We start from the raw sequence: 27,657 nt of genomic DNA, 5'->3' as shown, positions 1-27,657 counted from the left end.
GGGAGGAAGCGCGCGGGGACAGCGCCGTTTCTGTTACGGTCCGCAGGCCGCGGGGTGAGAGGCCGGGGCGGGGCGGGGCTGCCGGACGCGGCGGGGCAGTCACTTCAAATCGTGGTCGTGGGAGCGTGGGGTGCACGACGGGTCCCCTGCATCGCGGTGGGTCCGGGGCCCTGGCGGCCTTTGCGCGGAGGTGCCGCGCCCTGGCGGCCGGGCCGCCGTGGGGCCAGCGTCTCCTCGGGCCGCCGAGACCGGGCGGGGGCGCAGGGCCCGGCGGGGGAGTGAGGCCCGGACCCCGGCCGCCGGCCGCGCCCCCGGGCCCCCGCCCTCCCCTGACGCCGGGCTCGCTCTCTCCCCTGTTCTGCAGGCTCGCCGCCGGCGCCATGGCGCAGAGGGCCTTCCCGAACCCCTACGCCGACTATAACAAGTCCCTGGCCGAAGGCTACTTCGATCCCGAAGGGCGGGTGAGTCGGGGGCGCCGCCGCCCGCATCCCCTCCTCCAGCCCCCGGGTTTGGCCAGGAGCTCAGCTTTGCCCGCAAGGGAGGCGCATCCCTTTAAAAACAAACACCACCTACAGTGCGGTGATGACGACATAAAATCTATCTCAAAGAGATAAAGTGCATGCTAACATAAACGGTTTGAGCCCTCACCTGTGGACTATCTATAAGGAATCGTTCATATGATGGAAATAACCTCAGTCATCAATATCTTACGTTCCAAAAATAGGCGGACGTGCAGCCTACCGTGTGCTTTTGCACTTTTGATCCTTTGTATGTGCGTTTTAAAGGGAGGTAGACATCCTGGCGGCATTTCACAGGCGCCCTGTGCACTGAAGTCGGGGCGGAGTGATGGTGAGACTGGGCTGTGTGGTGAAGGCATCTTCACACTGAAAGCGCTGGGATCCTCTGCACCATTCCCACTCTTTGTAGGACGTTCCCCACAGCCGAAAAGTGCCAGGAAATTAAATTGGTTTGCAGCTCACAAACTACTGTGCAGAAGAGAACCTGCATATGGGCTACCGGAGGCCTGGGATTTCTCTTTTTGGGGAAACATAACTGTGAAGAGAGAATGGAGTTCCCTTTGAGAATACCTCGTTGAGCCCTGACCGGTTTGGCTCAGTGGATAGAGCGTCGGGCGGACTGAAGGGTCCCAGGTTCAGTTCTGGTTACGGGCACATCCCCAGTAGGGGGTGTGCAGGAGGCAGCTGATCCATGTTTCTAACTCTCTATCCCTCTCCCTTCCTCTCTGTAAAAAATCAATTATTATATATATATATATATATATATATATATATATATATATATATATATATAGAATACCTAGTTGAGAAATCCTAAGAGTGAGTTAGATTGGATAAGTGCACACACTTTTTTTTTTTTTTTTTTAGTAATTTTACCAGTTTCTTTCTTCTAACCTCAGTCATATGAGAGCATTTCACATGTGGTATAATGGCCTTAGATTTTTCATATCTGTCAAGTTAACTCTATGTGGTTCTGTTGATTTGTTCGTTAAAGCACTCATCCGTAGATAAACCTGGGCCAGTCATGCTGGGAGGAGGGAGGTCAGAGATGGACAGGAGGTGTAGGACAGAAGGGTATCAAAGTGTATATGGAGCTAGAGTCAATCTGATTTTTTTTAAATATATTTTTATTGATTTCAGAGAGGAAAGAAGAGGGAGAGAGAGATAGAAACATCAATGATGAGAGAGAATCATCGATTGGCTGCCTCCTGCACACACCCCACTGGGGATCGAGTCTGAAACCCGGTGATGTGGGAATTGAACCTGGGACCCTTCAGTCCTCAGGCCAACACTCTATCCATTGAGCCAAACTGGCTAGGGCAATCTGATTCTTACAACACCAAAACTGAGGTGCCAAAACAAAGCTGCTTATAATTATCTTGAGGTAGATGGCGTCCTTTTGGCAATTTGGACCTGAATTCTGCCTAGCTCTGCAGATCCTGAAGCTGAAGTATTTGTCTCATCTTGTTGGAGGAAGACATGCTGTTTCATGACAACTTGGCAAAAAGAACATTTAAGGAAATATCCTAATGACACAGCCTTCAGAAACATTTAACTCACTATTTAGGCTACTTATAAATTATGTGCTTTCTCTCCCTTATTTCTAAGGGAGAAAAAAATATCAATAAATTTAAACTCAGGTCCAAAAATATCAATGTAATTTATTACGTAACACATGGTTTTTGGACAAATCCCTAAAAGAAACTAGCATACAAGTTCTAAAAGTATTTAACATTGAACACCAAGGATGAGATCCTGGAGATCTGTTCGCCTTATTTTGTTAACATACACATGTTAATAAGGAACTGATCTGTCTCCTGGCATCTATCAGAAAAATGGGGGGAGGGGCTTTTAGAGACTTTTCAAACATTGCTAGAGTTTGAATAATTTTGTGGTCTGCCTCAAGTAATCAATATTCTCAGGCAGGTCACCTTTATTAAGAGCAGTTATGTGTCAAATAGAAAGTAACTTCCCTTCCTGAGGCATTCTCATTATTCTTGGTCCTTTAAAGTAAGGCAAGCAAGATGATCAATTACCCATGATCTATGAACATAAGCTGACATGTTCTCATGTAGATGCGCTCTTCTATCTAGTTGAGGTTTATAGATCTTTTATGTTAATACTGAATTATATTTTATCTTACTAAATGTGTTTTCAATACTTTTGAAATCTTAACCTCTTGGCAGAAATTGTTAAGTAATGCGAGTGTGTCCTTCAAACAATGTGGTTTCTTCAGAGTGTGAAATAAGGCATCATCGAGGTGCTTCCGAATAAATAATCCAGAGGTGGTGGATAGTCCGATTTGCCTTATCAGAGATGATTTTCAGAAGCAAAACTTAATATCTTATTAATATTGCCTTCTTTTTTCAGTGTCAACATGTCCTTTTTAGAATATGAGATTATGATGCCAACAGGTAGCAGTTAGGTTTGTTTTTACAATTCTTACATGATGAAATAAAATGTACCCTTGTAATGTTCCCCAACATTGTTTGGAAATTTGACTGCTTTGTGAAATACAAGCCTGGGAATCAGAATCCTAAAATTATTGAGGGACCCATTAAAGTGACCTTTTAAGATACTTCATGACTCAGTGTATACAGAACTTTTGAAATACTTTTCCGTTGCCTTTAGGACAAATAACATAATGATCCTGTGGGTCTCACAGTTTGCCCAGCATCTGTGGGTCTTCATATGGATGTCACTAACTGCCGGGGTCCAGCCCCAGCGGGTCCAGGGGTCCCCAAAGGTGTGGACGGAGTCGGCGAAGAAGGAATGACACGGAGACAGTGTTCAGTTGATCAGCAGCCTAGCCAGGATCTCCAGCCAAGTTCTGGTCTCGATCTCCAGAGAGGTTCTGCTTAGGATCTCCAGCCAGGTTCTGTAGCCATGTTCCCTCACTAGGTTCTCCAGCCAGGTTCTGTAGCCAAGTTCCCTTGTTAGGTTCTCCAGCCAGGTTCTGACCAGGTTCTCCAGCCAGGTTCAGTTGCCAGGTTCTATAGCTAGGTTCTCTTGCCAATTTCTGTAGTCAGGTTCAGTCCAGGATCTTTTGCCATGTTCTCTCCAGCGAAGTTCTTCTGTCTCTAGAGAACGTTCTGTGTAGGTTCTGTGCCTAGGTTCTGTCTCCTAAGTTCTGTGTCTTGTTGTCTTGTTACAACTGTATTTATACCAGTTGATTCAATCCTATCAATCTCTATTACAAAGGTTAGGGCGTTTCTTATCTCCATTCCAGGGAGTAAAGATTATGTAGTTTAAGCATGATTGTTCATAGTTAAAGTGATTAATTACCCACCTGGCACTTAGTTGAGGGGTTTTATTCCCTCCCTAACTTCAGGGGAAAATCCCTACCTGGGGAAACAACCTTTCTCAGAGAGCTTGGTTAAAACACATAGTGCCAATAAGGTGAGCAAACATATTAAGAACAGTACGCCATACATGCCAGGTCCCTGGAAACAGCAAGCATGGACTGGCTCCCGGCAAATTCCCCCTTTTTTATTTTTTAAAAGCAGGCATTAAAAAGAAAAACCCTAAATGCTCTCTTGTATCCATTTTAAGAGTAGGATTGGCGCTTTCCGCTATTACCTGAGTCCTGATCTATCACCCCAGGGAGAGCTTGCCAATCCTGCACTTTCCCGGGGTGGAAAGGCTGCAGTGGGGTTAAGGATAAGGCTCCTTTGGCCTACCTCCTCCCATGCCTTTACATTTACCTTTCGGGCACCTTTCCTTCCTCAGAAAAGCATAGACGTATTTCTTGTATAAAATGTTCCATCTGACTGGGAGTAACCTTAATTCCTCTGCTAGCAAGCATATGTGTTAAAAGATCAATACAGAGTCTTATTTCTTTAGACTCAGTATGGCACATCTTCTTAATCTAAGGATCAATACAGAGTCTTCTTTCTTTGGACTCAGTATGGCACATCTTCTCAATCTAAGTTCTGTTCTATCCACCTTCTTACCCTACTTATCCTCTATAGGGGGGTCTGTAACACCCTGGTGGAGTCCTATCCGTCCCGAGTGTGGGGGTTCTCAATGGGGAGGGGGGCTTACCTAGGGGAATCCTGTTTCAGGAGTTCCCAAAGGTGTGGACGGAGTCGGCGAAGACTATCCACCCTCTTCCTACGGTGGAGTCCGATCCGTCCCGAGTGCGGGGCGCTTACCTAGGGGTCCCTGTTCGGGCGCCAGATGCCGGGGTCCAGCCCCAGCGGGTCCAGGGGTCCCCAAAGGTGTGGACGGAGTCGGCGAAGAAGGAATGACACGGAGACAGTGTTCAGTTGATCAGCAGCCTAGCCAGGATCTCCAGCCAAGTTCTGGTCTCGATCTCCAGAGAGGTTCTGCTTAGGATCTCCAGCCAGGTTCTGTAGCCATGTTCCCTCACTAGGTTCTCCAGCCAGGTTCTGTAGCCAAGTTCCCTTGTTAGGTTCTCCAGCCAGGTTCTGACCAGGTTCTCCAGCCAGGTTCAGTTGCCAGGTTCTATAGCTAGGTTCTCTTGCCAATTTCTGTAGTCAGGTTCAGTCCAGGATCTTTTGCCATGTTCTCTCCAGCGAAGTTCTTCTGTCTCTAGAGAACGTTCTGTGTAGGTTCTGTGCCTAGGTTCTGTCTCCTAAGTTCTGTGTCTTGTTGTCTTGTTACAACTGTATTTATACCAGTTGATTTAATCCTATCAATCTCTATTACAAAGGTTAGGGCGTTTCTTATCTCCATTCCAGGGAGTAAAGATTATGTAGTTTAAGCATGATTGTTCATAGTTAAAGTGATTAATTACCCGCCTGGCACTTAGTTGAGGGGTTTTATTCCCTCCCTAACTTCAGGGGAAAATCCCTACCTGGGGAAACAACCTTTCTCAGAGAGCTTGGTTAAAACACATAGTGCCAATAAGGTGAGCAAACATATTAAGAACAGTACGCCATACATGCCAGGTCCCTGGAAACAGCAAGCATGGACTGGCTCCCGGCAACTAACCCCGAAGCCCCAGCCTTAGTGAGCTTCAGTCCACCTGCAAATTATTACTTATTATAGACCGCGAACTATTAAAAGATGTTTATTTTTATAAATGGATTTTTATAAATATTTATCCTCATTTTTAGAATACAAAACCAATTTCTTTAGGGAATTAACATTGGTGCAGCTTAAATACTAAAAATCCAATGGCTTGAAAACAGCAAACGTCTTCTGATTTGTGGTTAATTTAATAAAATGATGTTTATTATAATAAAAATATTAGTTTCACTAATAGACGATTTCTACTAGATGGAAATGACTGTGAGCCAGTTTATGTTTGGCCTATTTCAGTATTTAATTAAAACCTTTATGTAAAACACTGAAGTTACAAGAACACAGTTCACTCTTGAGCAGTGCAGGGGGTTAGTGACACGACCTCCCAAGCAGTCGGAAATCAGAGTGTAACTACAGTCAGCCCTCCCCATACTCGATTTCCAACCTCGGAGTTGCCCCTTGAATAACACAGTCAAGTGCAAAAAACCCACGTAAAGGTGGACCTGCACAGTTCAAACCTGTGTGTTCAAGGGTCAACTATATTTCCTGCCTTGAGTAGTACTTTCAAGTTTTATTTCTTTGTCGTTGTTGTTGTTTAAGAATAAAACATAGTAAGTCCTAACTGTGACTTTAAGCAAACCAATATATAAGGAAACCAATTTCACCAGAGGCTGAGTGATATAAACAAGGGTTAAGTCGCTACAGCATATTTCTGGTCACAAAAACATCACCAAACTTCTAAATAAAGACCCAAACCACTTCTAATTTTAAACACTGAAATAATTGTGAGCTATATATACATTAATAAAAAGTCTGATAATTCTTCTCCAACCCACTTAGTCAGGTTCAAGGTCGGGGTTCGGGGGAGCCTATCCTGGCAGCTCAGGGAGCAGAGCAGGAACCCATCCTGGACAGGATGCCCTTCCTTCCAAGGCAGCATGCATACACACACACACACACATACACACACACACACACACGGGGACGATGTAGATGCCACTTCCCTCACGTGCACATCTTTGGGATGTTGGAGGAAATAGGAGTTTACAGAGAAAATTCACATAGACGTGGGGAGAACATGCAAACCACGCAGACTGGACCTGAAAGGAATCGATTTTTTTTTCCTTATCAGTGTTCCAATGAAATAACATTGAATGATGACCTGCTGTAATTGTCCAGTTCTCCCAGGCAGAAAAAAATGTGGCCTAAGTGGAAATAAAGTACCCTCCTATTTTTGATAGCTACAGTGCAAGAAGTCAAGTGGCCCATTTATTGTGATGTTTGTTTTCCTCTTCATGTCTACAGCTGACTCCTGAGTTCTCACAGCGCTTGAACAATAAGATTCGAGAGCTTCTGCAGCAAATGGAGAGAGGCCTGAAGTCAGCAGACCATCGGGATGGCACCGCTTACACTGGCTGGACAGGTATGAAGTGCTGACCGAGAGCTGGTGTAAGCATTGCAAGAGGGAGCCAAAGCATTACCTGTCTAGAGCAGTCAGACTCATCTGCATATGAGTGACCACTGCGCTCTCAGCCTGGCCATGGTATCTTGTGGATTCTTCACAGTGCTCTGCACTTAGGAGAGGATATGCATATTCATGAAATTCAGGCCTGCCACAAAAGTAGATGGCTGCTGAACTTGTGAAGAGAAAAATTGATGTTCAGCATTACATAATTTGGAGATGAAATTTCAGTGGGAAGAGTCCCACAATACTGTGTGAAGTGAAGGTAAGGAGAATTTATCTACAGGAAGTAAAACATGTCCAGAAGCACTTTCATAAAAATTGCATGTAAGAGGGAGCCATACAGAACACAGGGTAAAGCATAGATTCCGTGGACTAATCCTTCCATATAGTCTTTGCTGCTTGGTTTGCATTCATGGATTTACCCATCATTGAGAGGTTGGAGAAAATTTGGGAAGGAATGGCACATAGGTGTCAAAAAGGTAAGAGAGAGAAACCAATGCAGAAAAGTTGAAGAACTGAAATTAGTCTACTAATGTGGAGAAACAGAAAGACTGTTTTATAATCTTGAAGAAAGCACAGTTCCATGGCTCACCATTTCTCGGTTACTTATATACCATATATATAATCTTTCAGGGACATTGAAGGTCATCCTATATAATAAAAGGCTAATATGCAAACCAACCCAAAGTTGGAACAACCAGTTGCTATGATGCACACTGACCACCAGGGGGCAGATGCTTGACACAGGAGCTGCCCCCTGGTGGTCAGTGCACTCCCACAGTGGGAGCGCTGCTCAGCCAAGAGCCAGGCTTGCCTCACAGCAGTCGGACATCCCCCAAGGACTCCCGGACTGTGAGAGGGCCCAGGCCAGACTGAGGGACCCCTCCCCCCTCCTGAATGCACGAATTTCGTGCACCGGGCCTCTAGTATCTTATATGAGGAATGCATGGGCCCTCCTCCCTCTTACAGTTTTGTTTTATGATTTTTGTGGATTTTAGAAGCTTAATACAAGGAATGTTAAGATGAGAATAAAATGAAAGTATTGCTTCAAAATGGAAGTTATAACAGTTGTCATTTATTCAGTATCTGCTGTGTTGTCGGTATGCCATAATTGGTAGTTAATCTCATTAATAAACACTACTATTCATTTTAAAATTATGAGGATTTACAAAACAGGACAAGTACAATGCAGTGGTTGAGCATTAGCAAATGATTACTGTACATTAATATTCAAAAACAAGAATTCAGTACTTTAATAATAAAACATAATGAATAAATTTAGGTTCCCAAAGGAATGAGGATCATCAACATGCAGTTTTGTGATCATTTGAATGTTGAAGGACAAGAGTAAAGATTAAAATATGATTCTTGTTAATGAAATGTTACTAGGATTGACATTTGAATGACAGAAGCCGGAGACTGTGTACGTGTATGCCAATAACTAACATTACAGGCCAGGCACCATCTAAGTGCTTTGCATTAATTAACTAACTTAAGTCTCAGAAGAACTCCATGGCATGGATACTATTCATAGCCCCGTTTCACAGATGAGAAAAGTGAAGCAGAGCGCGATTGCAGGTCTGTTCTTGGTTACAAAGCTAGTAAGTGGCAAAGTTAGGATTCAGCCCAGCCAGCCTGGCTTTAGAGCTCCTGCTCTTTACCAAGAGAGATGTCTATAGAGAGAATGAAAATGAGTGTGTGTGTGTGTGTGTGTGTGTGTGTGTGTGTGTGTGTGTTTACTCCACTTTTACATTTGAGTTTACAGCATTTTATAAGTGAAGTGAAGATCTGTACATAAGCTCTCAGGTGAAGTAATTTAAGCAATCACAACACAATGATACTCGTGTACAAACTTTTTAGAAATGGCTAATGACTAGTCGGTTTTAAGTGTTATAGAAAAACATAAGCCCTAATAAAACATTAAAGGAATTTGGAAAGAAAGGAATTTGGAAATGGCTTGTTAGACAGGCAAGAGTACTTACTATTTAAAAGTCTGTAAGAAAAAGTTATTAGGGATCAGACATAAAGTAAACCCTGGGAGAATTATGGGCATTTGCAGCTGGAAAAATGAGATCTCCGTTGTGGTTCTATAGATGGTGTTTTCCTCCCTAATCCTGAATTAACATATTAGCATGGTTTCAGGATAGAAAATTAACTGGGCCAAAACAGAAGCTTTTCCTTGTAATTGCTTGTATTTGAAAAGGCTTGCTGGGGATCTTATGTGAAATATCACCCAAGTCTGAAATCAAACTTGCAATAAACAGCTTCAGTGCTTATCACCAAAAGCCTCCTTTATAAAATGAGTACATTGAAGTGTAATGCATCATGATATTGATATATGACATATGCCAGCAATAAACATTTTGTTCATTTTTAGCCTTACTCCTTTTCTGGTAGATTATCAAGAGTTCTTTATAGTACATGCTCCTAGTTTTGGAAGCAAGGGAAGCATTTGGATTCTCTAGGTGCCCCATCAAAAACTGTTCTATATATCTGTGCACGTAACAGACAGTGCGGAAAACTAGCAGGCACAGAGGCCCTGCAGGTCAAGCCTGATGGCCAGCTCCGGAGTGGTCCTAGGTGGTGTCCAGGGATCTGTGGGGAATCACTACAGAGCATAACACCCCTGCATTAGGCTGTTCTGGGTTTTGTTCCAGCTTGATTATAGATTCTAAGGGGCGAAGGCTTTAAAGTTCCTTATAAAATGGAAAGCACAAAACACTGGTGAGAAATTAAATGAGTAGATGAAGTATTTTTGTGTTAGAAATAAACATTGAGTATAAAAGATTCCTTTCAGGTAACATGGTAAAAAGGTTAAGTAAACCCAAGGGATGGCTAATCGCACTAGTGTCTTTAAGAGAGAATGAGGGAAAGTGCTAGCCTTCATTTAATTTCATTTTTCTCTCTTAACTGTGATGATTCCTAAGGGAAATGATAATCAACTCACACTTTGAGGGGAAAAAATGCACACAGGACTCTAGAGGCTTTAGTTCTAAAAGACATGACCGAATTTTCTGTGACCAACTCACAGTGTTAATGAGGCTAAGATCGGCATATAGTTTCTCTTTTCAAGTATTAGATAGCATTTTAAATAAGAGGATATGCAGCATAGTCCCAGGAGTAATATTAACTTGCGCTCTAAATGTAAGTCATTAAAGTATTTCAAGATGCTGTTCCTCTGATCTGCCAAATGTGCAGCCTTTGAGCTGCAGCTTTAGCATGTGGTCTTAGTTTCTGCCGGTAGCACTTATTTGAAAGGAATCGCTCTGGCCAGGTGTCTTTTCTGTGCAATTTGATCTCCTTATTAAGTAGCTCTACATCAGAGCCAGCATTTCAGTGTGTAATCTGAGCCCTGAACAAGTGTCCTTCACCTTCAGGAGCCCCTATGTCTCCCAGCAGGAGCTGGTAGGACACGAAGGGATCCAGGGTGTGGATTTACACTGCGTTTCTTAGAGCCCTTCACAGTGACCTCTAGATAGATAAGTGCACCGAGAGTGCCGCCTGCTTTCTTTCTGCCTGCACTTTATTTGGTGTTGATGTTATCTTAAATTGCGAAGACACAGGCTGGAACAACTGTAAGGGTAGGCCATCACCAGTGTGCTAGGGTGAGGCACAGAGAGCAGGATGAGTGTTTGTAGATCGACTAGAAGAAATGGCAGGAAGGAAAGAATGAAGACATATCTAAGCAATTAGATTTTTACAGACCAAAGAGACTGGGGCTGTGTCTTGTCATTTTCATTCCAGTTACTTCAGCACTTAACACAGTGGGCTAGGTCCATAGTTGGTGCTTAATAAATACATGTTGAATGGATGGGTGGATGGATGGATGGATGGGTGGATGGATGGATGGATGGATGGATGGATGGATGGATGGAGAGTGCTCTGCCATTACAATTCTTGCTACCATTTATGCAAACTAAAAACAGTACCTTAAAACTAGGTGGAATGGGCAAAGGATGGGAATTCAATGCAGTTCTTATATTGGTTAATCACATCTCTTTCCCTGCAACCTTAGCACACACATCAGAGCAACAGTCTACCCAGCCAGGTCCCTGAGCTCCAGCTCTTCATGAGTACTGCGCTGAAGGATTTATCACTCACGGCAGTCTGAATAAAAGACTAGGAGCGCTTCCTAATTTTACAATTATGAAGCAGCACATTGCAGAGCACTGAGAGGAGGAGGAAACATGACTTCTTTTTTTAATTTTTTTTATTGATTTTAGAGAGAAAGGAAGGCAGAGAGAGAGAAACATCTATCAGCTGCATCCTGCTTTCCCCCTGACCGGGATTCAAACCCACAAGTTCTATGTCCCTGGGACTACATTCAACCAACTGAGCCTAACCAGCCAGGGCTTCTTTATTTTTTTTTTAACCTCTCTTTTTATTGGACAGTCAACTCTGCAAATAGGTCCTCAAGAAAAGAAGACACATCTTCAGAGTGCTCACTTACCCTCTTTAATTTCTCTTCCACTCCTTTCTTTGGAGCAATATTAAGTTAAGGCTGTGGACTCCCAACTAGTTTCCTCCCAGATTGCCTGTATTTAAAGTAGTACTGGAATATTTGAACAGCCAGCAGTGTCCACATCAGAACACTATGCACAGTAACTACAGCGACTGGGTATGACAACTATAATTTTGTTGAAGAAATGGAATTGCATGCTCTCAAACACTCACAAAATTGAGAAACAGCTTTAAAATAACACATTATAAAGTACTAACCTGATCTAGACGGACCGAGGACCAATGATTATATTGTATGGGGTTAACCAGAGGAAATTTCACATATTTTCATAAATCTGAAAATAAAAACATAGAAATTAATGAACATTTAAAGTTTCAGCTAGTGAACCATTCATTTGAAACTTATAAAAACCCATCACCCCTCCTTTAGGGAGTTAGTGTCTTCATGTCACTCAAACTATTGTGACCCATTATTGGGTGTTAGCTGAGCACCTCTAGTAACTCCACCAGTATGTGTAGTCTGAACATGATTTCTCCTACCAGGGTCCATGAAGAGAGTCTTTAAAAGCCCCTGGCCTGTAAGGAAATACCTTATGGAGCTTAAGTACCATGACAAAGATCTGTACATCAGTGTGGACTGATTGTAGATAAATGAATAACGTCAAGGAGTAATCTCTGAAATGCCAATTACAGAGAAGTGCTTACATCTGTGGAGTTGTTTTTTTTATCATCTCCATATACATTTGAGAGTACCAGGTCTTGATTGGTCAAGATGAATGGAACTAATGATCCCTGAGAAATTCAAAGACAGTATTAATTACTTCTCAACAGCTGGCTATATTTATAGTCCTACGGGGTAAATAGCTGAGTAAGGAAATTGCAGATTTAGAAGTATCCCTAAGCAGTTTACCCTCCCTTCCCAGAGTAGTAACTACAGAAGGAAACAGGAGAGAAAAATCTAGTTCATTTCCATACTGAAATCCAGAATAGATTTCTATTAGCGCAAAATTTTATTTGGTCTTCACTGTATATATTGTTTTCTTTCAAGTAGTTGTCAACATTTCCAAGAGAAGAGGTTTCTAGGAGGAACTGTGGGGCAGTGCCAGGCTTCCTGAACTTCTCATGCAGAATACCATCTCCCCTCTGTTCAGTGCAGTGCTGTGCTTAGACCTTTCTGTGGGGATGGAAAGGTGACTTTGCTGTACACAGGGCAGCCACTAGCCACAGGGCTTTCGAGCATTTGAAATGCAGTTAGTGTGACTGAAACAAAGAATTTTAAATATTGTTTACTTTTAATTAAGTTTCTGTAAAGGTGAGCATGTTGAACACCACAGTTCTGAGCAACCAAACGGGCTCCAGGAACCTAAGACCAAAATAATAAATGTCTGGGTTTCTTCTGGCCTCTCAAGACCACAAAGGAGGTGAGAAGCATAGTGTTTCTTTTTGTTTTTCAATCAAACACAATTCCCACTTCATTGGATTAATGAGTCTTGTACTCCAGCTGCTCCTGAAATGCATCAGGGAATCGTTGGCCACTTGAGTTAACACATTTCCCTCACATTTGGAGGACATTTGTCCAACCTCTCATTCCTGAACTCCAAACTCGAGTATCCAGCTGCCTGCTTGGCCTCTCTGCTTGGTATCTCCCTCTCAGGCATTCCCCACCAGGTTCCATTGATTTTACCTTCCAGACAGATGATGTGATTTACCTCCTGCCTCACTCCCCAGCTTCAAAAAGAGCTGTATCCTTCAGCATTAGGCTTACCAGCATGTGGGGCTACACCTAAAGGAGCTGTGGCTTTAACACGACAGAATGTCTTTCTTTTGTATAAAGGCAATCCAGGACAGCTTCACAGTCCTTCAGGATTTAAGCTGCTTTGATATTGGTGCTTTACCCTCCTCATCACAGAGCTGCTACTTCATGGTCTAATGACTGCTTTAGGTACACCGTACAAAGTGTATTCCAGTCAGGAGGAAAAAAATGGCAAGTCCCTCCATTCAAGAACATTTTCTGAAATTATCCCCATTACTTCCACTATGTCTCACTTGGTCAGCTGTAAAGAAGACTGTTATGGGCAGCCCTGTGCCTAGCTAAAATCCAGGCCATTATTGTTGAAGGAAAGGGAGGTACATTTTGGGGGACCACTTAGCAGCTATCATAGTCTCATCTTCCAAAATGGATTGTGAGTCAAAATATTTGATAAAGAGAAATGATGCGATAGCACATAAGCATATTATTATTAGAAATATGGAGGCAGATACTAGAGGAAATGACTAATATTATTGAAAGTGATTGCCTCTGGGAGGCAGGAATAGAGTGGGGCATGAGACTGCATATGTATATTAAGCCAGGCATTACTACTAGTATTTAATTTCTTCCATAAAAAACATACTGTATTTATTTTGATAAATTACATTAGAAAAGAGTCTTTTAAAGCCTAGGCTGATTCCAGAGCTGTTAGTATATAGAAGGACTGGATGAGTTTTTCCTACATGAATATTTTCAGTGGTTGGAAAATTGTAAGAATCAGATTTAAGACATTTGGCCACAAGTAGTTCCTCCATTTTTTTCTATTTATTTTAATTTTTTTAAATGTGTTGATTGATTTGAGAGAGAGAAACACTGATTTGTTGTTCCACTTATTTATGCACTCATTGGTTGTTTCTTGTATGTGCCCTGACCAGCATCAAACCCACAAAGTTGGGCTATCAAGATGATGCTCTAACCAACTTAGCTACACGACCAGGATTAAATTAGTGCATCTGGGGTATAAAATACTGATGAGGCATTGTCTTTGACTTAGGCATTTTATCTAATTTTTCTGACCTAGACTAAATATAATAAGCTTGTTCCAGACATTTTTCTAATTGGCCACAGCACCCCTCACTTGAAACCCTTTAATCCTTAGGTGTTTTGTGACAAGGAAGGTAGACACCATAAATTGCAACCTGGATGAGATTGCCTAATCAAAATAAGCGGACACTGATGCCCAGAATGAGAAGGAGAGAAATAGAACCTGAAATCCCAGAGGCTGGCTCTGTTGATCAGAAAGAAAAAAAAACAAAATATTTTATTTAAATGAAATACTGTGAGACTTGAGAAGTGATTACCCTCTTTTCATGAGAAATACATCAAACCTTACAATTGCAAAACTTCATGGGCTTTGTTTGTTAAATACTTAGGCCAAGAGGAATTGTTGATAATGAGAGAAAGGTCTGCAAAGGAAAGCAATCATTGGGCTTGTATTTAATCACTTTTTATTTTCTCAGATCTCAGTCATGTCATTATCTGGCTTTGGTGCTTACATAACTTAATTAAGGGAGTTCAGGCAGCGATGGGAATAGGAGGGCAAAATGAAAGGGTAACAATTTAAACAGATTGCCTGCAGATGCCTGGTGTGGATGAGATGAAGCCCATTAAGAACCTAATTCTAGAAGAAGCTCTTGACATTGATCATTTGTGAAAAGGAGATTTCTTTTCTTACCCACATTTGGGGTTTTGCACACTTACATCTATAAACCTTAAGCATTGGTACATCTGATCATCTCAGCTTGTGGAATTACTAATGCCAAGCCACTTTAAAAGAGCAGACAACGTTATTAACTTTGGCAGGAAATGAAAATTTGGTCTTAATATACATGTGAAATTGAATTGTCTGTAGCACAAAGCTTTGGAGATTACCCATGCAAAATGAGAAAACTACCTAAATTTAAAATTGTCCTCAGTACAGTGAAAAGTAATTTTGCAGACTGCATTTTTACTGCATTGAAATTTGTGAAGAGATTGGCTCTATTAATTTAGATTTAAACAGAAGCTCTCTATCTTTTATAAATGGTAAATGAGATGGAAAATGTACTTTAAGGAGAAAAATGAGTTTATAGAAATGCTGAAGGCAGGCTCCCTGTGCCACATCTTTGAGTCTGCCCTGAGACCAGGAGTCTTCAGAGGGAGGCTCTCTCTGCTGTGACAGGTATTTGGAATAGGGACATACAGAAAACTGCACAGTTTCATACAGGGCTTCAAGGGTAGGATAGGAAGCCAATAAAGGCCCAAAGCTAAAGTCCTTGGCAACTTTTACAATATAGTTCCTAAAGAAGTTAGATTCTCAACAGAGAGAAAAAAATACAAAGGAATTTAATTCATTTCTCAACTTAGTTTTCTTGTAATCCCTGCCTGGAATGATACTGGGGTAGGGAATTTGGTTACTCTACCATCTTCTCATGGAAAAAAAAAATGCTTATAGATATAAGAGAAATTGAATTTTCATTTCCTAACCTTTGGATTTCTTTAGCTCACATGAACAAACATTTCTTGTTTATTATTAAGTAAATTATTATTTGTTAAATAAATAAGTGACTGTTTATTTGGAACCATAGTTTTCATAACCTATCATTTAATCATGAAGACTACATTAATACAATAGCTAGAGTGCAACAAAGATTAATAATAAACTTAGATTTAGAGTTCGTAGAGAATCTTAGAGTTCCTATAATCTAGAGTTATAATGATGAGGAAACTTAGAACAATGAAGTGTTTGCCTGTGTCTGCTCTAAGAGCTGCTTGGTAATAAAGCTGAGTCTAGAACTGAGGTCATCTGAACAACCGGATAGTTTACATATTTATTACAGCTTGTCAAAATCAACACTGCTGAGGAGGCAGCACACCAAAATAATACAGCCAGCTGCCCTTTCCTCATGTTTACATTGTTTTCCTTTTGCTTTTCAGGTATTGCTGTGCTTTACTTACATCTCTATGACGTGTTCGGGGACCCTGCCTACCTCCAGATGGCACATAGCTACGTAAAGCAAAGTCTGAACTGTTTGTCCAAGCGTTCCATCACCTTCCTTTGTGGGGATGCAGGCCCGCTGGCTGTTGCCGCTGTGGTGTATCACAAGATGAACAATGAGAAACAGGCAGAAGATTGCATCACCCGGTAATCATGGCTCTCTTAACGGATTTTTAACTACCTGTTATTATGCATTAATTAATTCTACGTGTTATAAAAGAACATTTTAGTGAATTTACTTTCCTCTCAGCAACAAATCTTAGCACTATCATTTGATCAATTCTGACATTTTTCTTATGTTATAGTTAAGAAACAACCATTATCCCTACTTTATTGCAAGATATAATAACACTGACACAATACAGGTCAAACATCAGTTTCAGTAACAATAATGATCAAAAGCCTACTTATATGATTACTAACCCAATGTGCTATCCAAGATCAATACTTTGAAAAAATGCAGCTCACTTCCTGTGGTGGGTTGAGAAAGGCCCCTAAGGATATACAAAGTGATGCAAAACTGCTTTTTTTAAGGACAAATGATATGCAAATCCAGCCTTTTATTTTTAATGTAAGTCAGGGCAGTCCATTGAAGGTGGTGAATTATGAAGAATTACCAAACTTTTGTACTAATAAATTACAATTTTTGCCTTATTAGAGTTTAATGAACACTCTTTCAGAATTCTGCTAAGAAATCTGACTGCCATGCAACTCTGCATGCATGGTAGCTTCCCACTGAGCATGCTAACATCCAGAGAGTTACATTTCCAGCGAAGGTTTTATTGTTTGGTTTAGTTGTTTAATAGACTTTACTTTTTAGAGTAGTTTTCAATTCACAGCAAAATTGAAAGGTAAATAGATTCCCCATGTGCCGCCTGTCCCCCACACATGCACAGCCTCCCCCATTATCAACATTCCCCATCAGAGTGGTGCACTTGTTGTTACCGATGAACCCACACTGATACATCATAGTCTCTGAAGTCCACAGTTTACATTACAGTTCACTCTTAGTGTTGTACCTTCTATGGGTTGGACAAATGTATGACATGTTTCCATCATTATAGTATCAGTCAGAGTAGTTTCACTGCCCTACAATCCTCTGTGCTCTGCCTATTCATTCCTCTTCCCTCCTCCCTAACTCCTGGCAACTTTGATAATAAATTCTTATCAAGACTCTGACACATTTATTCTGTTTACTGTAAAAGTCCTACCTTTAATAATGTTCAGACACACTAATGAATTTTAATTATGTGAATTCAAATCCAGAAAAGAATGGAATACTTACTTTTTTACCTTAAACTGTATTGTTTTAAGGAGATACTCTGAGCAATACTTTATTTTAAAAGATTCGTGAAGATATTTGCTACCTACTTTAAACTTCCCAAATGCAAAAAAGTTTGGCTGCAAAATAATTGGAATGCTAATTATATATTGCCACCTAGTGGTAATGCAGGTCATAATGATGGCAAATAAAACTGTTTTCTAATATAGTGGTTCAAACATATTTTATTTAGATCAAAACATCATTGGAGTTAATGCAATAATTAATAATTAATTCTGAGTAACTTCCACAGTGTAGTGATTGATTAAAAAGTTCATGGTAATTTCTCTTTTTGAATAGATTCTTAATCTTCTTTGCAAAAGTAAATCAAAAGTGCTTTCTTATATCCAAACTCTATACAATTTGATACAGTTACATAAAAACTTGATAATAAATTCTTATCAAGACTCTGACACATTTATTCTGTTTACTACAACAGGTGAATTCATATCTAGTAAACAGATTTTATTTTCTTAAGGTCTCAATGTTATTAAGCTGCCAGTTAGACATTTTTAAAAAAGAATTTTTATTAAATGTTTTTAAATTCTTTAAATATTAGGAGTGTGTGTGTATGAAACTGAAGTAGGAAACAAATAGCCCATAATTCTACCTTCCAGATGACCATGTTGACATTGGGAAAAAACAAAACAAAAAAATCAAAAGCAATCTCTTGCCACTGTGTCTCTGTACCTAAGATAACCACTGTTCGTTCCACTGTGAGTTTAATGCCTGTATTTATAGAAGAAAAAGAGTGCATGAGCCATCATTTGCATATTTGAACAGTTTGATTGAAATACGTCCATTTGTTGAAATATAATGTGGAAGCGCTTAGCTTTGTCAGTAACTGCAAGCAGCCGTACTTTTCAAACCCCTCTTTCTTGCTGGGGAGTAAGTTCACTTAAGGACCCTTTCATAACTTGTTCTCAGTCTGTTTCACAACTGTTGTCCCCTTTCAGTCACCAAAATCATCTCATTCTGGTTATAAAAACGTCTTCTTCACTTTACATTGTGTGCTCCCCTTGTCAGACCACAGGCCTGTGGAAGTGGTGGGAGGCGTTGGGAGGGGACAGACAATGATTTTTTCCTTCACTTGTACATTTCATTTTACAGAAATAGAAGGTGCTTTGAGTGTTGACTTCGTTCTTTCTCCAGGCAGAATTCCCTAACAGCCAGCAGTCTCAGCCTCTCTGACCCCAGCTGCTAGTCTCAGGGCAGGCCTCCGTTGAGGAGCTAGGGAGGCTCCAGGTGGCCTCAGCCCTACTCCTGTATTATTTCCTTCTTTGAGTATCTTGTTCGACAGTTCCACTGTGAACTGAAGAAAAGAAATTTAGTTACGGGTTAATCTTTGAATCCTGACTATCGTTGGTGCTCTGGCCCAGCCCACTAATATTAATGTAAAACAACATACATATTAATTATAACTATATATTAAAAATGTTTTAAATATAATAAATATATTCATGTGTGTTTTTTAAAGGTACGATTTTTGGTATATACCACTACCTAATTCCTTTCAAATTATCTCAAGCATGTATTTTTCTTCCCAGGCTAATTCACCTAAATAAAGTTGATCCCCACGCTCCAAATGAAATGCTCTATGGACGAGTGGGCTACATCTACGCTCTTCTCTTTGTGAACAGGAACTTTGGAGTAGAAAAGATTCCTCAACGCCACATTCAGCAGGTACCATGTTTTTGTGCTTTTTGGAGTTTTTTTAAACTTAACGTCTACCTAACCTATTGGCTTTATTCCTCCAGTTAGCACCTCCCAAGTAGCTGGAAGGTATATCTTGACCTCTGGAGGTCGGGCATGATTAAAAAAAAAAAACAAAAAAAAAAAAACACAATAGCTACATGCTGAGTTCTATTGGAAACGCTGGGGAGAGTGACTCAGTAAGACGTCTGGCCATGTGAGAGTTAGAGGCCCTTTCCAAGAAGATGAGGGCAGGTTTCAGCTTCCGGGTGCAAGTAACTCCTTTGGTGCCCGAGGAGTTATGCATTCCTTTGACAAGTGCATCCTTGTAAGCTGTCGTGAAAAGAGTTCAAGATCTTCCATACCCTCTCCTACCCGACAGAATATAGTCAGACCTGCTCTCTGAGAGCTGAGTTAACTGCCCTTCCATGGCCTAAGTTGGTGTCTAATTCGCCATGTTCCCCAGAATCTAAGCTATTCAAACAGGTTCTGACCTCCACCAGCAGGGTTTTTACTGTAATTCTCATTATTTTGGTTGGTTTTTTCTCTGTAGGTTTGTGAAACAGTCTTAACATCTGGAGAAAACCTAGCTAGAAAGAGAAACTTCACAGCAAAGACTCCGCTGATGTATGAGTGGTACCAAGAATATTATGTGGGGGCTGCTCATGGCCTGGCAGGGATTTACTACTTCCTGATGCAGGTGAGAGGGGATGGTGGTGACACTTTAACAGGTGCTTCCTGACTTGACTGACAAGGTCAGAAGACAGGGGCTCCAGCTCCATTTTTCATTCTGTCGACTCCTGCATCACCCTCCTTGTAATGACCTGGCCTGAACAACAAGATTAATATTTGCCAAGGGGCATTTCAAGTGGATAAACATAAAAGGCGCTGTGCCTTCAGATGATGTTTGATTTGTGGATGACCATACTTGCCTAGGTCCACTTGTCTAGACTAAAGTGTTTTGACCTATACTTATTATTATTTCACATTGTAAGGCACAACCCATTGGAACAAATTCCAGAAGTAAGACCAAAATCAGTAGAAAACAAATGAGCACGTGTTGCCTAAGGCTCACTTAAAAAGCAAAGCTAAGGAGCCTTTCCAGTGGATTTTGTTTAACCTACCCGGGAAATAGCTGAATAGGCTATGCTTAACCATTCTTTATTTAGATCAAATACTGTTGTGGGACATCAGCCAAAGTCAAATAGACTAAGGACAAATAGAATTTACTGCAGCCAGCATAATCGGAGGGGCGAGGTCAGAAGGGGACTGCTCATGGGAGAATCATTTCTGGGGGCTTATTTAACTCTCTTTAAGGAGAAATTGGCACTTGTGAATAAGAATTTATGGCTAAAGAAAATTGATTTTTAATGGTAGCAAAGGCGTCCCCCTCACCTTCCCAAAGTACAATGTGGCATAAAGAAAGTGTTTCATTAATATGTTCAACATGAGTGCTTAGACATACATGCTACTTACTGGTTGAGTAGCTGGCTATAATAATGCAAAATCAATGCCAGACCTGCCTTCTCCCCATAACTAAACAATGACAGTGATGCTGGAAAACACAAGGTTATTATTGCTTTTAAATGCAGAGTCACACTTTGAGGGTTAGTGGCAATAGGAGACCAACTGTTGTATTTATTCTACACTTCTCAATTAGAGTTTTATAATTAGGGATTTTGACAGTTTAGACTTAAATTCCTTTATTTTCTGACTTTTTTATAGACTTAAATCCCCTTATTATTGCTCTATTTCCAAAAACAAATATAACTCTTAAAAGTTTTCAGGAAAGGAGAGTTCATGTCTTCTGAAGTTTCGAGGTGAGTTGAGTCACACGTGTCAGTGACTGAACAGCCACATGACCTTTCATTGAAGTAGATCATCAGGAGCATCTTACCCTCTACCTCCTTAGCTCTGTAGTAAGAAATCTGGAAACCCAGCTACTGAGTTTTCCATTGGCAGATCGTTAGCTATTTTAAATGATTTCATTTTTAATCCTGTAAAAGTTCATTCCAGGAGGTGCCTATGTATCAGCATAAAGCAATGTATGTGTTGGCCATTTTGGATAATTCCTGCAAATTTGAGGAGAATCCATTCATTCTACACTAGTATTTTAAGTTGAATTTGAACAGTATTCTTTGGATAAAGTGCAATCTACATGTGCTCTAAGGAACTCAGTGCAGGTTCAGTGTCTGAAAGCCTTGTCATCCGTGTGGCCTAATTCCCTGCCACCACAGTCTCCTGCCTGTGCTTCACGCCACTGCCCCCCCTCAGTCCCACAAACTCACCCCCTACCTGGCAAAGACAACACTTGGAATTTGTAATTTAAAGAAGTGAGCAGTGCTTTGAATCAAAAAGAGAAACTAAAAATTATATCAAAAATGGAGACTCATGTGCTCTATTTCAGTGTGTCCTATAAATCTGTACATTGTTGTATCAGAATCACCCTGCGTAAGTGTCCGTCCCGAATGCTCTGGCAGAAAGGCTTGGTCCAGAGTCACACAGCAGTTTGGAATCTAGGTTCCAGGCCTCCTAACTTGTTCGTACCCTTCTCCATTGGAAACATCTGAATGTAATAAAGTTTTCTTTGTGGATCTCTTTCTGGGCTTTCATGTATGCTGAAGGAGTTCAAACTTCTCTTACACTCACCCTCTCAAGCATTGACTTAGGAAAGTTATTTACATGTATGTAAGATAACAAAAATTGAAAAATAATATGGACATAAGGCCAAAGAGTTGACTGATAGCCTAGTTTAATTTGTTCCAGTAGGCAAAATAATTGGATGGAATCCAAAATTTCCAGTTCCTTCTGGTCATGTTTTCTTTCTGGTTTAAAACTCATTCCTGAGGCTCAGGAAGATCTGTTTGCTTCAGCAGAACTAATAATTCCCTTTCTCACTCCTAGCCCTGCCTTCAAGTGAGCCCTGCCATCCTACACAGCTTGGTCAAGCCTAGTGTAAACTATGTCTGCCAGCTGAAGTTCCCTTCCGGCAATTACCCTCCTTGTGTGGGCGACACTCGGGATCTGCTGGTCCACTGGTGTCACGGTGCCCCTGGGGTCATCTACATGCTCCTCCAGGCCTATAAGGTACTGTGAATTTTCTCCTTCTAGAAATAAATTGGAAAATATAAAATTCTAAAATTTAAAATTAGTTTTATGCATAATCTTTAAAGGAGCAATAGATAAATCACTTGTTAGACCTAAGCTCACCGTTGCTAAATGGATTATAACTCATTCTCACAGTGTCTGTCTGCACCAGAGCAGACATTATTTCACAGAGCAGGAGACTGCTTCCCTGACAACTAGAGTAGCCAAGAGTATAGCCTCAGTTGCAGAGCCATGATGAGTCCGCAGGAACTCGATGGAAAAATAGAATGAATCCGCCTCACACATTGCTGATGGGAATGGAAAATGGTGCCACTGCTGGAGAAAACAGTTGGCAGTTCCTCAAAAAATTAAAGTTAGACTTAACATTTGATCCAGCAATTCCACTCCTAGGTATTTAAAATCAAGGATCCAGACACACTTGTACGCCTGTGTTCCACAGCAGCATTATTCACAACAGCCAAAAGGTAGAAATAATTCCAAGTATCCATCAGCAGATGAGTGGATAGACAAAATGTGGTATCTGCCTACAGTGGAATAGTATTCAGCCATGCAATAGAGTGAACTTAGGATCTAAACCCTCCGTGGGCAAACTACGGCCCGCGGGCCGGATCCGGCCCGTTTGAAATGAATAAAACTAAAAAAAAAAAAAAAGACCGTACCCTTTTATGTAATGATGTTTACTTTGAATTTATATTAGTTCACACAAACACTCCATCCATGCTTTTGTTCCGGCCCTCCGGTCCAGTTTAAGAACCCATTGTGGCCCTCAAGTCAAAAAGTTTGCCCACCCCTGATCTAAACTATAGCATGCATCCATGAACATTGAAAACATAAATTACAAATCTACAGATTGGTATCTCATAATCTAAGTAAGCTTTTAGTATATCAAATTTTACTTTTAGAAACTTGGGAAATCTTTTAAAAATGCCTTTATGTTTAAGATCGTTTAGTTTGCAATGAGATAATTAAAATGTCTAATCAGAATATTCCTCAAGTCTTCGATTAATATAGGAGTCCACAAAAGATTGTAAAGGTGTATCTTTATTTTTCTGACGAAGTGCAGGGTTTTATAGCCAAATCAGTTTTTATAATCAGCTTTATATACACAGTTTCTCCTTCAGTATGTGAAGAAACTTCCTTTTAATCAAGGGCATCATTGTTACCAAAGAAGGTAGCATGTGTTCTTTGGGAAGTGACTAATGATAACAGCAAGTTTCAAGTAAAATAATGTTACTTCACCAATAACACACACACACATACACACACACACACACACACACACACACACTTAAAACTTAGGCCATGCAAACAAAGTCATGCCTGTTATTTTTTTTAAAGCTAGCAGTTTTGTAATTTGTCCCACTGATGTACCACATCTCTGTACAGCTAAATCCTTTATCCTTTCTTGCCAAGCCACTTCCGTCCCTCCTTCCTCCATCTCCCCATCTTTCCTGTCGAGGAGGAATACCAATAGAATTTTCTTTCCTATCCTTTAAAATAAAACGATCTCCCTGACTCTGCAGGTATTCAAAGAGGAACAGTATCTCAACGATGCCTATCAGTGTGCTGATGTGATCTGGCAGCATGGGTTGCTGAAGAAGGGGTATGGGCTGTGCCATGGCACTGCGGGGAATGCCTATTCCTTCCTGGCGCTGTACAACGTCACGCAGGATACCAAGTACCTGTACAGGGCCTGTAAGGTAGGAGTCAGAGCCCCAAAAGGAAAGCACCTTCTCCCAGAGGCTGTAGAAAGGTTTCTAGTTAATCTGATTTAATTCATTCATTTGTTAAACCATATCTGTGGGACATACAATTATTTAAGAAAAACCTTCAAAACCATTCAGTGGAATTATCTTTCTTTTAAAAGGACATAATTCTATTCAGCAGCATTTCTGAGAGAAAAAGAAAGATGTAGGTGGTGTCATTCCTTCGTTTCTTCTATGCTAACCTTGGAGATGTAGGGCTCAGATAGCTTATTAAATTCCCTTCATGTTTCACACTCTTTCAGGCCATGCATTTCTCTGCATTAACTCCTTTTCTCTGCCTTGAAGATAGTTTTTTACTTTTTAGAATAATTCTTATGGGCAATGTCTATCAAATTGTGGGGGTCTCTGGAAGAAATCACAGCAGTAATTTAACTTGGTCTCATTTTTAGTTTGCTGAATGGTGCTTAGATTATGGAGATCATGGATGCAGAACACCAGACACCCCCTTCTCCCTCTTTGAAGGTATTTTCCCACATGACTTTTTGCCTTATAATGTCAGCATCCACTGCTCTGCTTGCTAGTTAATGTATTTCAATCAGAGTTTTGTCAACAAGTTAATTTTACAATCATTTATTAAACTACTTCCTTATTTCCTAGTACAACAGCTCAGTATTAAAAATCAGTGAGCACGTGGACTAGCACAATCCTTATACTAATAGTCATAGTGATGACTACCATTATGGAGCCAGGCACGTGCTAGGCATTATGCAGATGGCGTCATAAATCTCAGCGAAAACATACAGGCATTACCCGCACGTCACAGATGTGAAGACAGGTAGGGGACCCTCAGTGCTCACACAACCAATGGCAGGGCTGTGCCTTGAACTTGTCTGGCTCCACGCTCCCTCCTGTCTTCCCCTGGATGAAGCGGCTGAACACCTCACTGGTGATCTCCTCTAATACTGAACTGCAAGGAACGTAAATATAGACAGATGCCTACTTCATTTAAATCATTGCCATTAATATCGTAACGTTGTAGCTGCAAAATAAAGCCACTCTCTAAAATGGAGTCGTTTGGTATATTAACTTTCCTCTTTCTCTCCCTTCAGGAATGGCTGGGACAATATATTTCCTGGCTGATCTCCTCGTGCCCTCGAAAGCCCGGTTTCCTGCATTTGAGCTATAAAAGGACAGCCTGCCCTGCAACTCATGCATGACCCTTCCTGTATATCAGGCCTGAGCGAAATGCTGTCAGTGCTTTTCAATGAAACAGTCAAACTGTGTACTTGGTTTAGTTGATTTTTTTTCCAGAATTTGTCTTTAGTTCACTTCCTTTTTTTATCATTTATTTTATTTTAAAATATCCAAGGAAATCCTTTAACTTTAACTTCACTTTCTTCCAAAAAGGAAGCTGGGTGATATGTATAATATTTTGAGGGCATATATGTATATATATTTTATAACTTGGAGGAAGTCTTGCTCTTATTTAAGCTTATGAATATAATTGTCTGTTACTGTTCTAAAAATGGTTAAAAGAAACTGAATGTAGATAACAGATAAATATATGATTATTGTTGGACATTGCCCTGTACCTCTGCTCTTTAGTATTTTTCCTCCAACAGTTCAGTTTTATGACTTTGCTTTTCTCTATAAGGCTGATTATGAAAGGGAACAAAAATATAACTCTGTGCTTCCAGGACAAAAATTGCAGGAGTTAAAAACTGCTCTAGCGACCTAAATGCCATTTTTTAAATTCACAATGTTAATTTAAACTAGAGATCAGCATACTCTGACATTTGCCCCTTTTTGTTAGGAAAGCATCCAGGCTCTAGTGGTGAAAATGCTTTGAAGGTTAGTTCTAGATAAGCTAACAATAAGAGCTTATTGTGTGTTATTTTTCTAAAGTAAGCTAGTGCAGTTTGTAACTATTTATTTAAATTTGTTCGTTCTCCAGAATTAGTATAAGATCAGGAAACCAGTGTTCAGGCTGTGACTATGTTGTAACTGAGGACTTGAGTCCACCCTGTCCCACTGACCTTCTAAACTTTGATTTGTTTCACTTGCTTGGCAGTGACTTTGCTTTCATCTGGCTGTTTGATATGAGCCACATTTCTCTTCCTAGCAACCTATCTGGATGTAGGTCTTTTCACTAAGTAGTAAAGCATTCTAATTCTATTTAAAAGGAGGGAGGGGTGCTGTGTGTATAGCCATTAGCTTGAAAAAAACAAAACACTAAGCTTTTGCTATAAATCCAGTGATCATGCTTAGAACAAATGGATCCTGCCTTTTTGCATATGTTAGGCTTTATATTCATCAATTTCTGAGCCCTCAGAATAGGGTATTTATATAGTAGATGCAGAATCCCTGGTGCTTCAAGTCTGTACAAATGTTTTGACTCATCAGCTTCTACTCCTCCTTCCATTGCTGCCTTTCTCAAGCTTGTCGTATTCTATGTTTTGACTAATTTTAGAACATTTGCAGCTTTAAAAAAACAGGGTCTAAAAGTTTTAAATGTGCCTATCTCACAGCTCTCCCAGTCATAAAAACATGCTATTTTTTATTGGAAGTTTGAGCCAAAACCCCACTGAATGTGTGTTGGTTCCTGCAGTCCCCTATTGTTTTCCACAAAGCACCAAAATAGCTAATATTATTAGAAATTGTCTAAGCCTTTAAACAGGGGTGGGGAACCTTTTTTCTGCCAAGGGCCATTTGGATATGTATAACACCATTTGCAGGCCAAACAGAATTATCAACCTAAAAATTAGCCTGCTATATTTGATCAAACATTTAATTAACTCACCCCTAATGCCTTGGCAGGGCCAGACCAAATGATAGCGTGGGCCTTATATGGGCCAGATGTTCCCCACCCCTGCTTTAAAGGCTACTGACAACAGGATCTAAAAAACAGCCTACTACTCAAGTCCTAGGATTCGCTTGTCCTCTGTGACTTGTGCTATTCGCGGACAACCTGTGCCTCTTGGGTTTCTCAAGTGCTGCTGAGAGCCATGTGCAAGCTCTCCCTTCCCAGGAACGTTTCAGCGGGGGTGTCAGCATCCACAGGAAAGCTAATTTGCCTTGGCTGGGTGTCTAACTGGAAGGAATAAAACCCACTTGGTTTAGTTAAATATCTTACTCTACTGTGCCTGTACTTTTAGCAATTATAGTTACTAAAGGAATAACAACAAAACATAATTTCTTAGCCAGAGACTTGATCACAGTGCTTCTCCAAACATCTTAGTCAATTTAAACCCCAGGAAGACTTCAAGGCAGGGAAAATAATATTTTGAATAAGATTCTTATTAATACTTGAATTACAATCTGGCTATTGTCATCCATTATCAAATTCATCAATATAAACACAATTCAAGTACCCTTTTTTTTCTTTTTAGGACTTACAAAACTGGCAGGATTTGTGTTGTTTTTTAATGTTTATGCATAAGAGCTGAGAAAGTTGATAGGATTTTAACTTAGGCAAAGGCTATAAACTAAGACCATGATAGAAACTGAAAGAAACTTTTACATTAGCTTTCTTAGTTTTAAAAGGAAGAGGCATCATTTCAGTTGTATTTCTGTTGTATTATTTTTCTCTCATATATTTTTCTTTTTGGTG

The 27,657-nt window shown here is 40.5% G+C and overlaps 1 protein-coding gene and 1 long non-coding RNA gene across 4 annotated transcripts in view; one reads left to right on the top strand and one right to left on the bottom strand.

Annotated features, from left to right (window-relative positions):
• Positions 1-27,657, top strand: LANCL1 (LanC like glutathione S-transferase 1). Of its 3 annotated transcripts, none has more exons than XR_013996208.1 (11): positions 1-54; positions 365-461; positions 6,813-6,930; positions 16,160-16,367; positions 19,089-19,224; positions 19,787-19,933; positions 22,138-22,320; positions 23,865-24,041; positions 24,497-24,569; positions 25,157-25,635; positions 26,904-27,657. XR_013996208.1 is itself a non-coding variant. In XM_081095236.1 (10 exons), the coding sequence occupies exons 2-10, from the start codon at positions 381-383 to the stop codon at positions 25,231-25,233; spliced, it is 1,200 nt and encodes a 399-aa protein (XP_080951362.1). In that variant the 5' UTR covers positions 76-156; positions 365-380; the 3' UTR covers positions 25,234-26,588. The 3 variants fall into 3 exon arrangements, 1 of the variants encoding a protein (XP_080951362.1); XR_013996209.1 differs by lacking the exon at positions 1-54 and adding an exon at positions 71-156; XM_081095236.1 differs by lacking the exons at positions 1-54; positions 26,904-27,657 and adding an exon at positions 76-156 and having other exon boundaries at positions 25,157-26,588.
• Positions 11,734-27,657, bottom strand: part of LOC308522066 — a 41,789-nt gene continuing 25,865 nt past the window's right edge. The window contains exon 3 of the long non-coding RNA XR_013996210.1: positions 11,734-11,768. This is a non-coding gene — a long non-coding RNA (uncharacterized lncRNA). The remainder of the gene's footprint in view (positions 11,769-27,657) is intronic.

The sequence above is a fragment of the Myotis nattereri genome (genome assembly GCF_964212035.1).
Source record: "Myotis nattereri genome assembly, chromosome: 7".
Lineage (NCBI taxonomy): Eukaryota > Metazoa > Chordata > Mammalia > Chiroptera > Vespertilionidae > Myotis > Myotis nattereri.
Note: the sequence above shows the minus strand (reverse complement) of the source record. Positions and strands in the feature narration are given on the sequence as shown.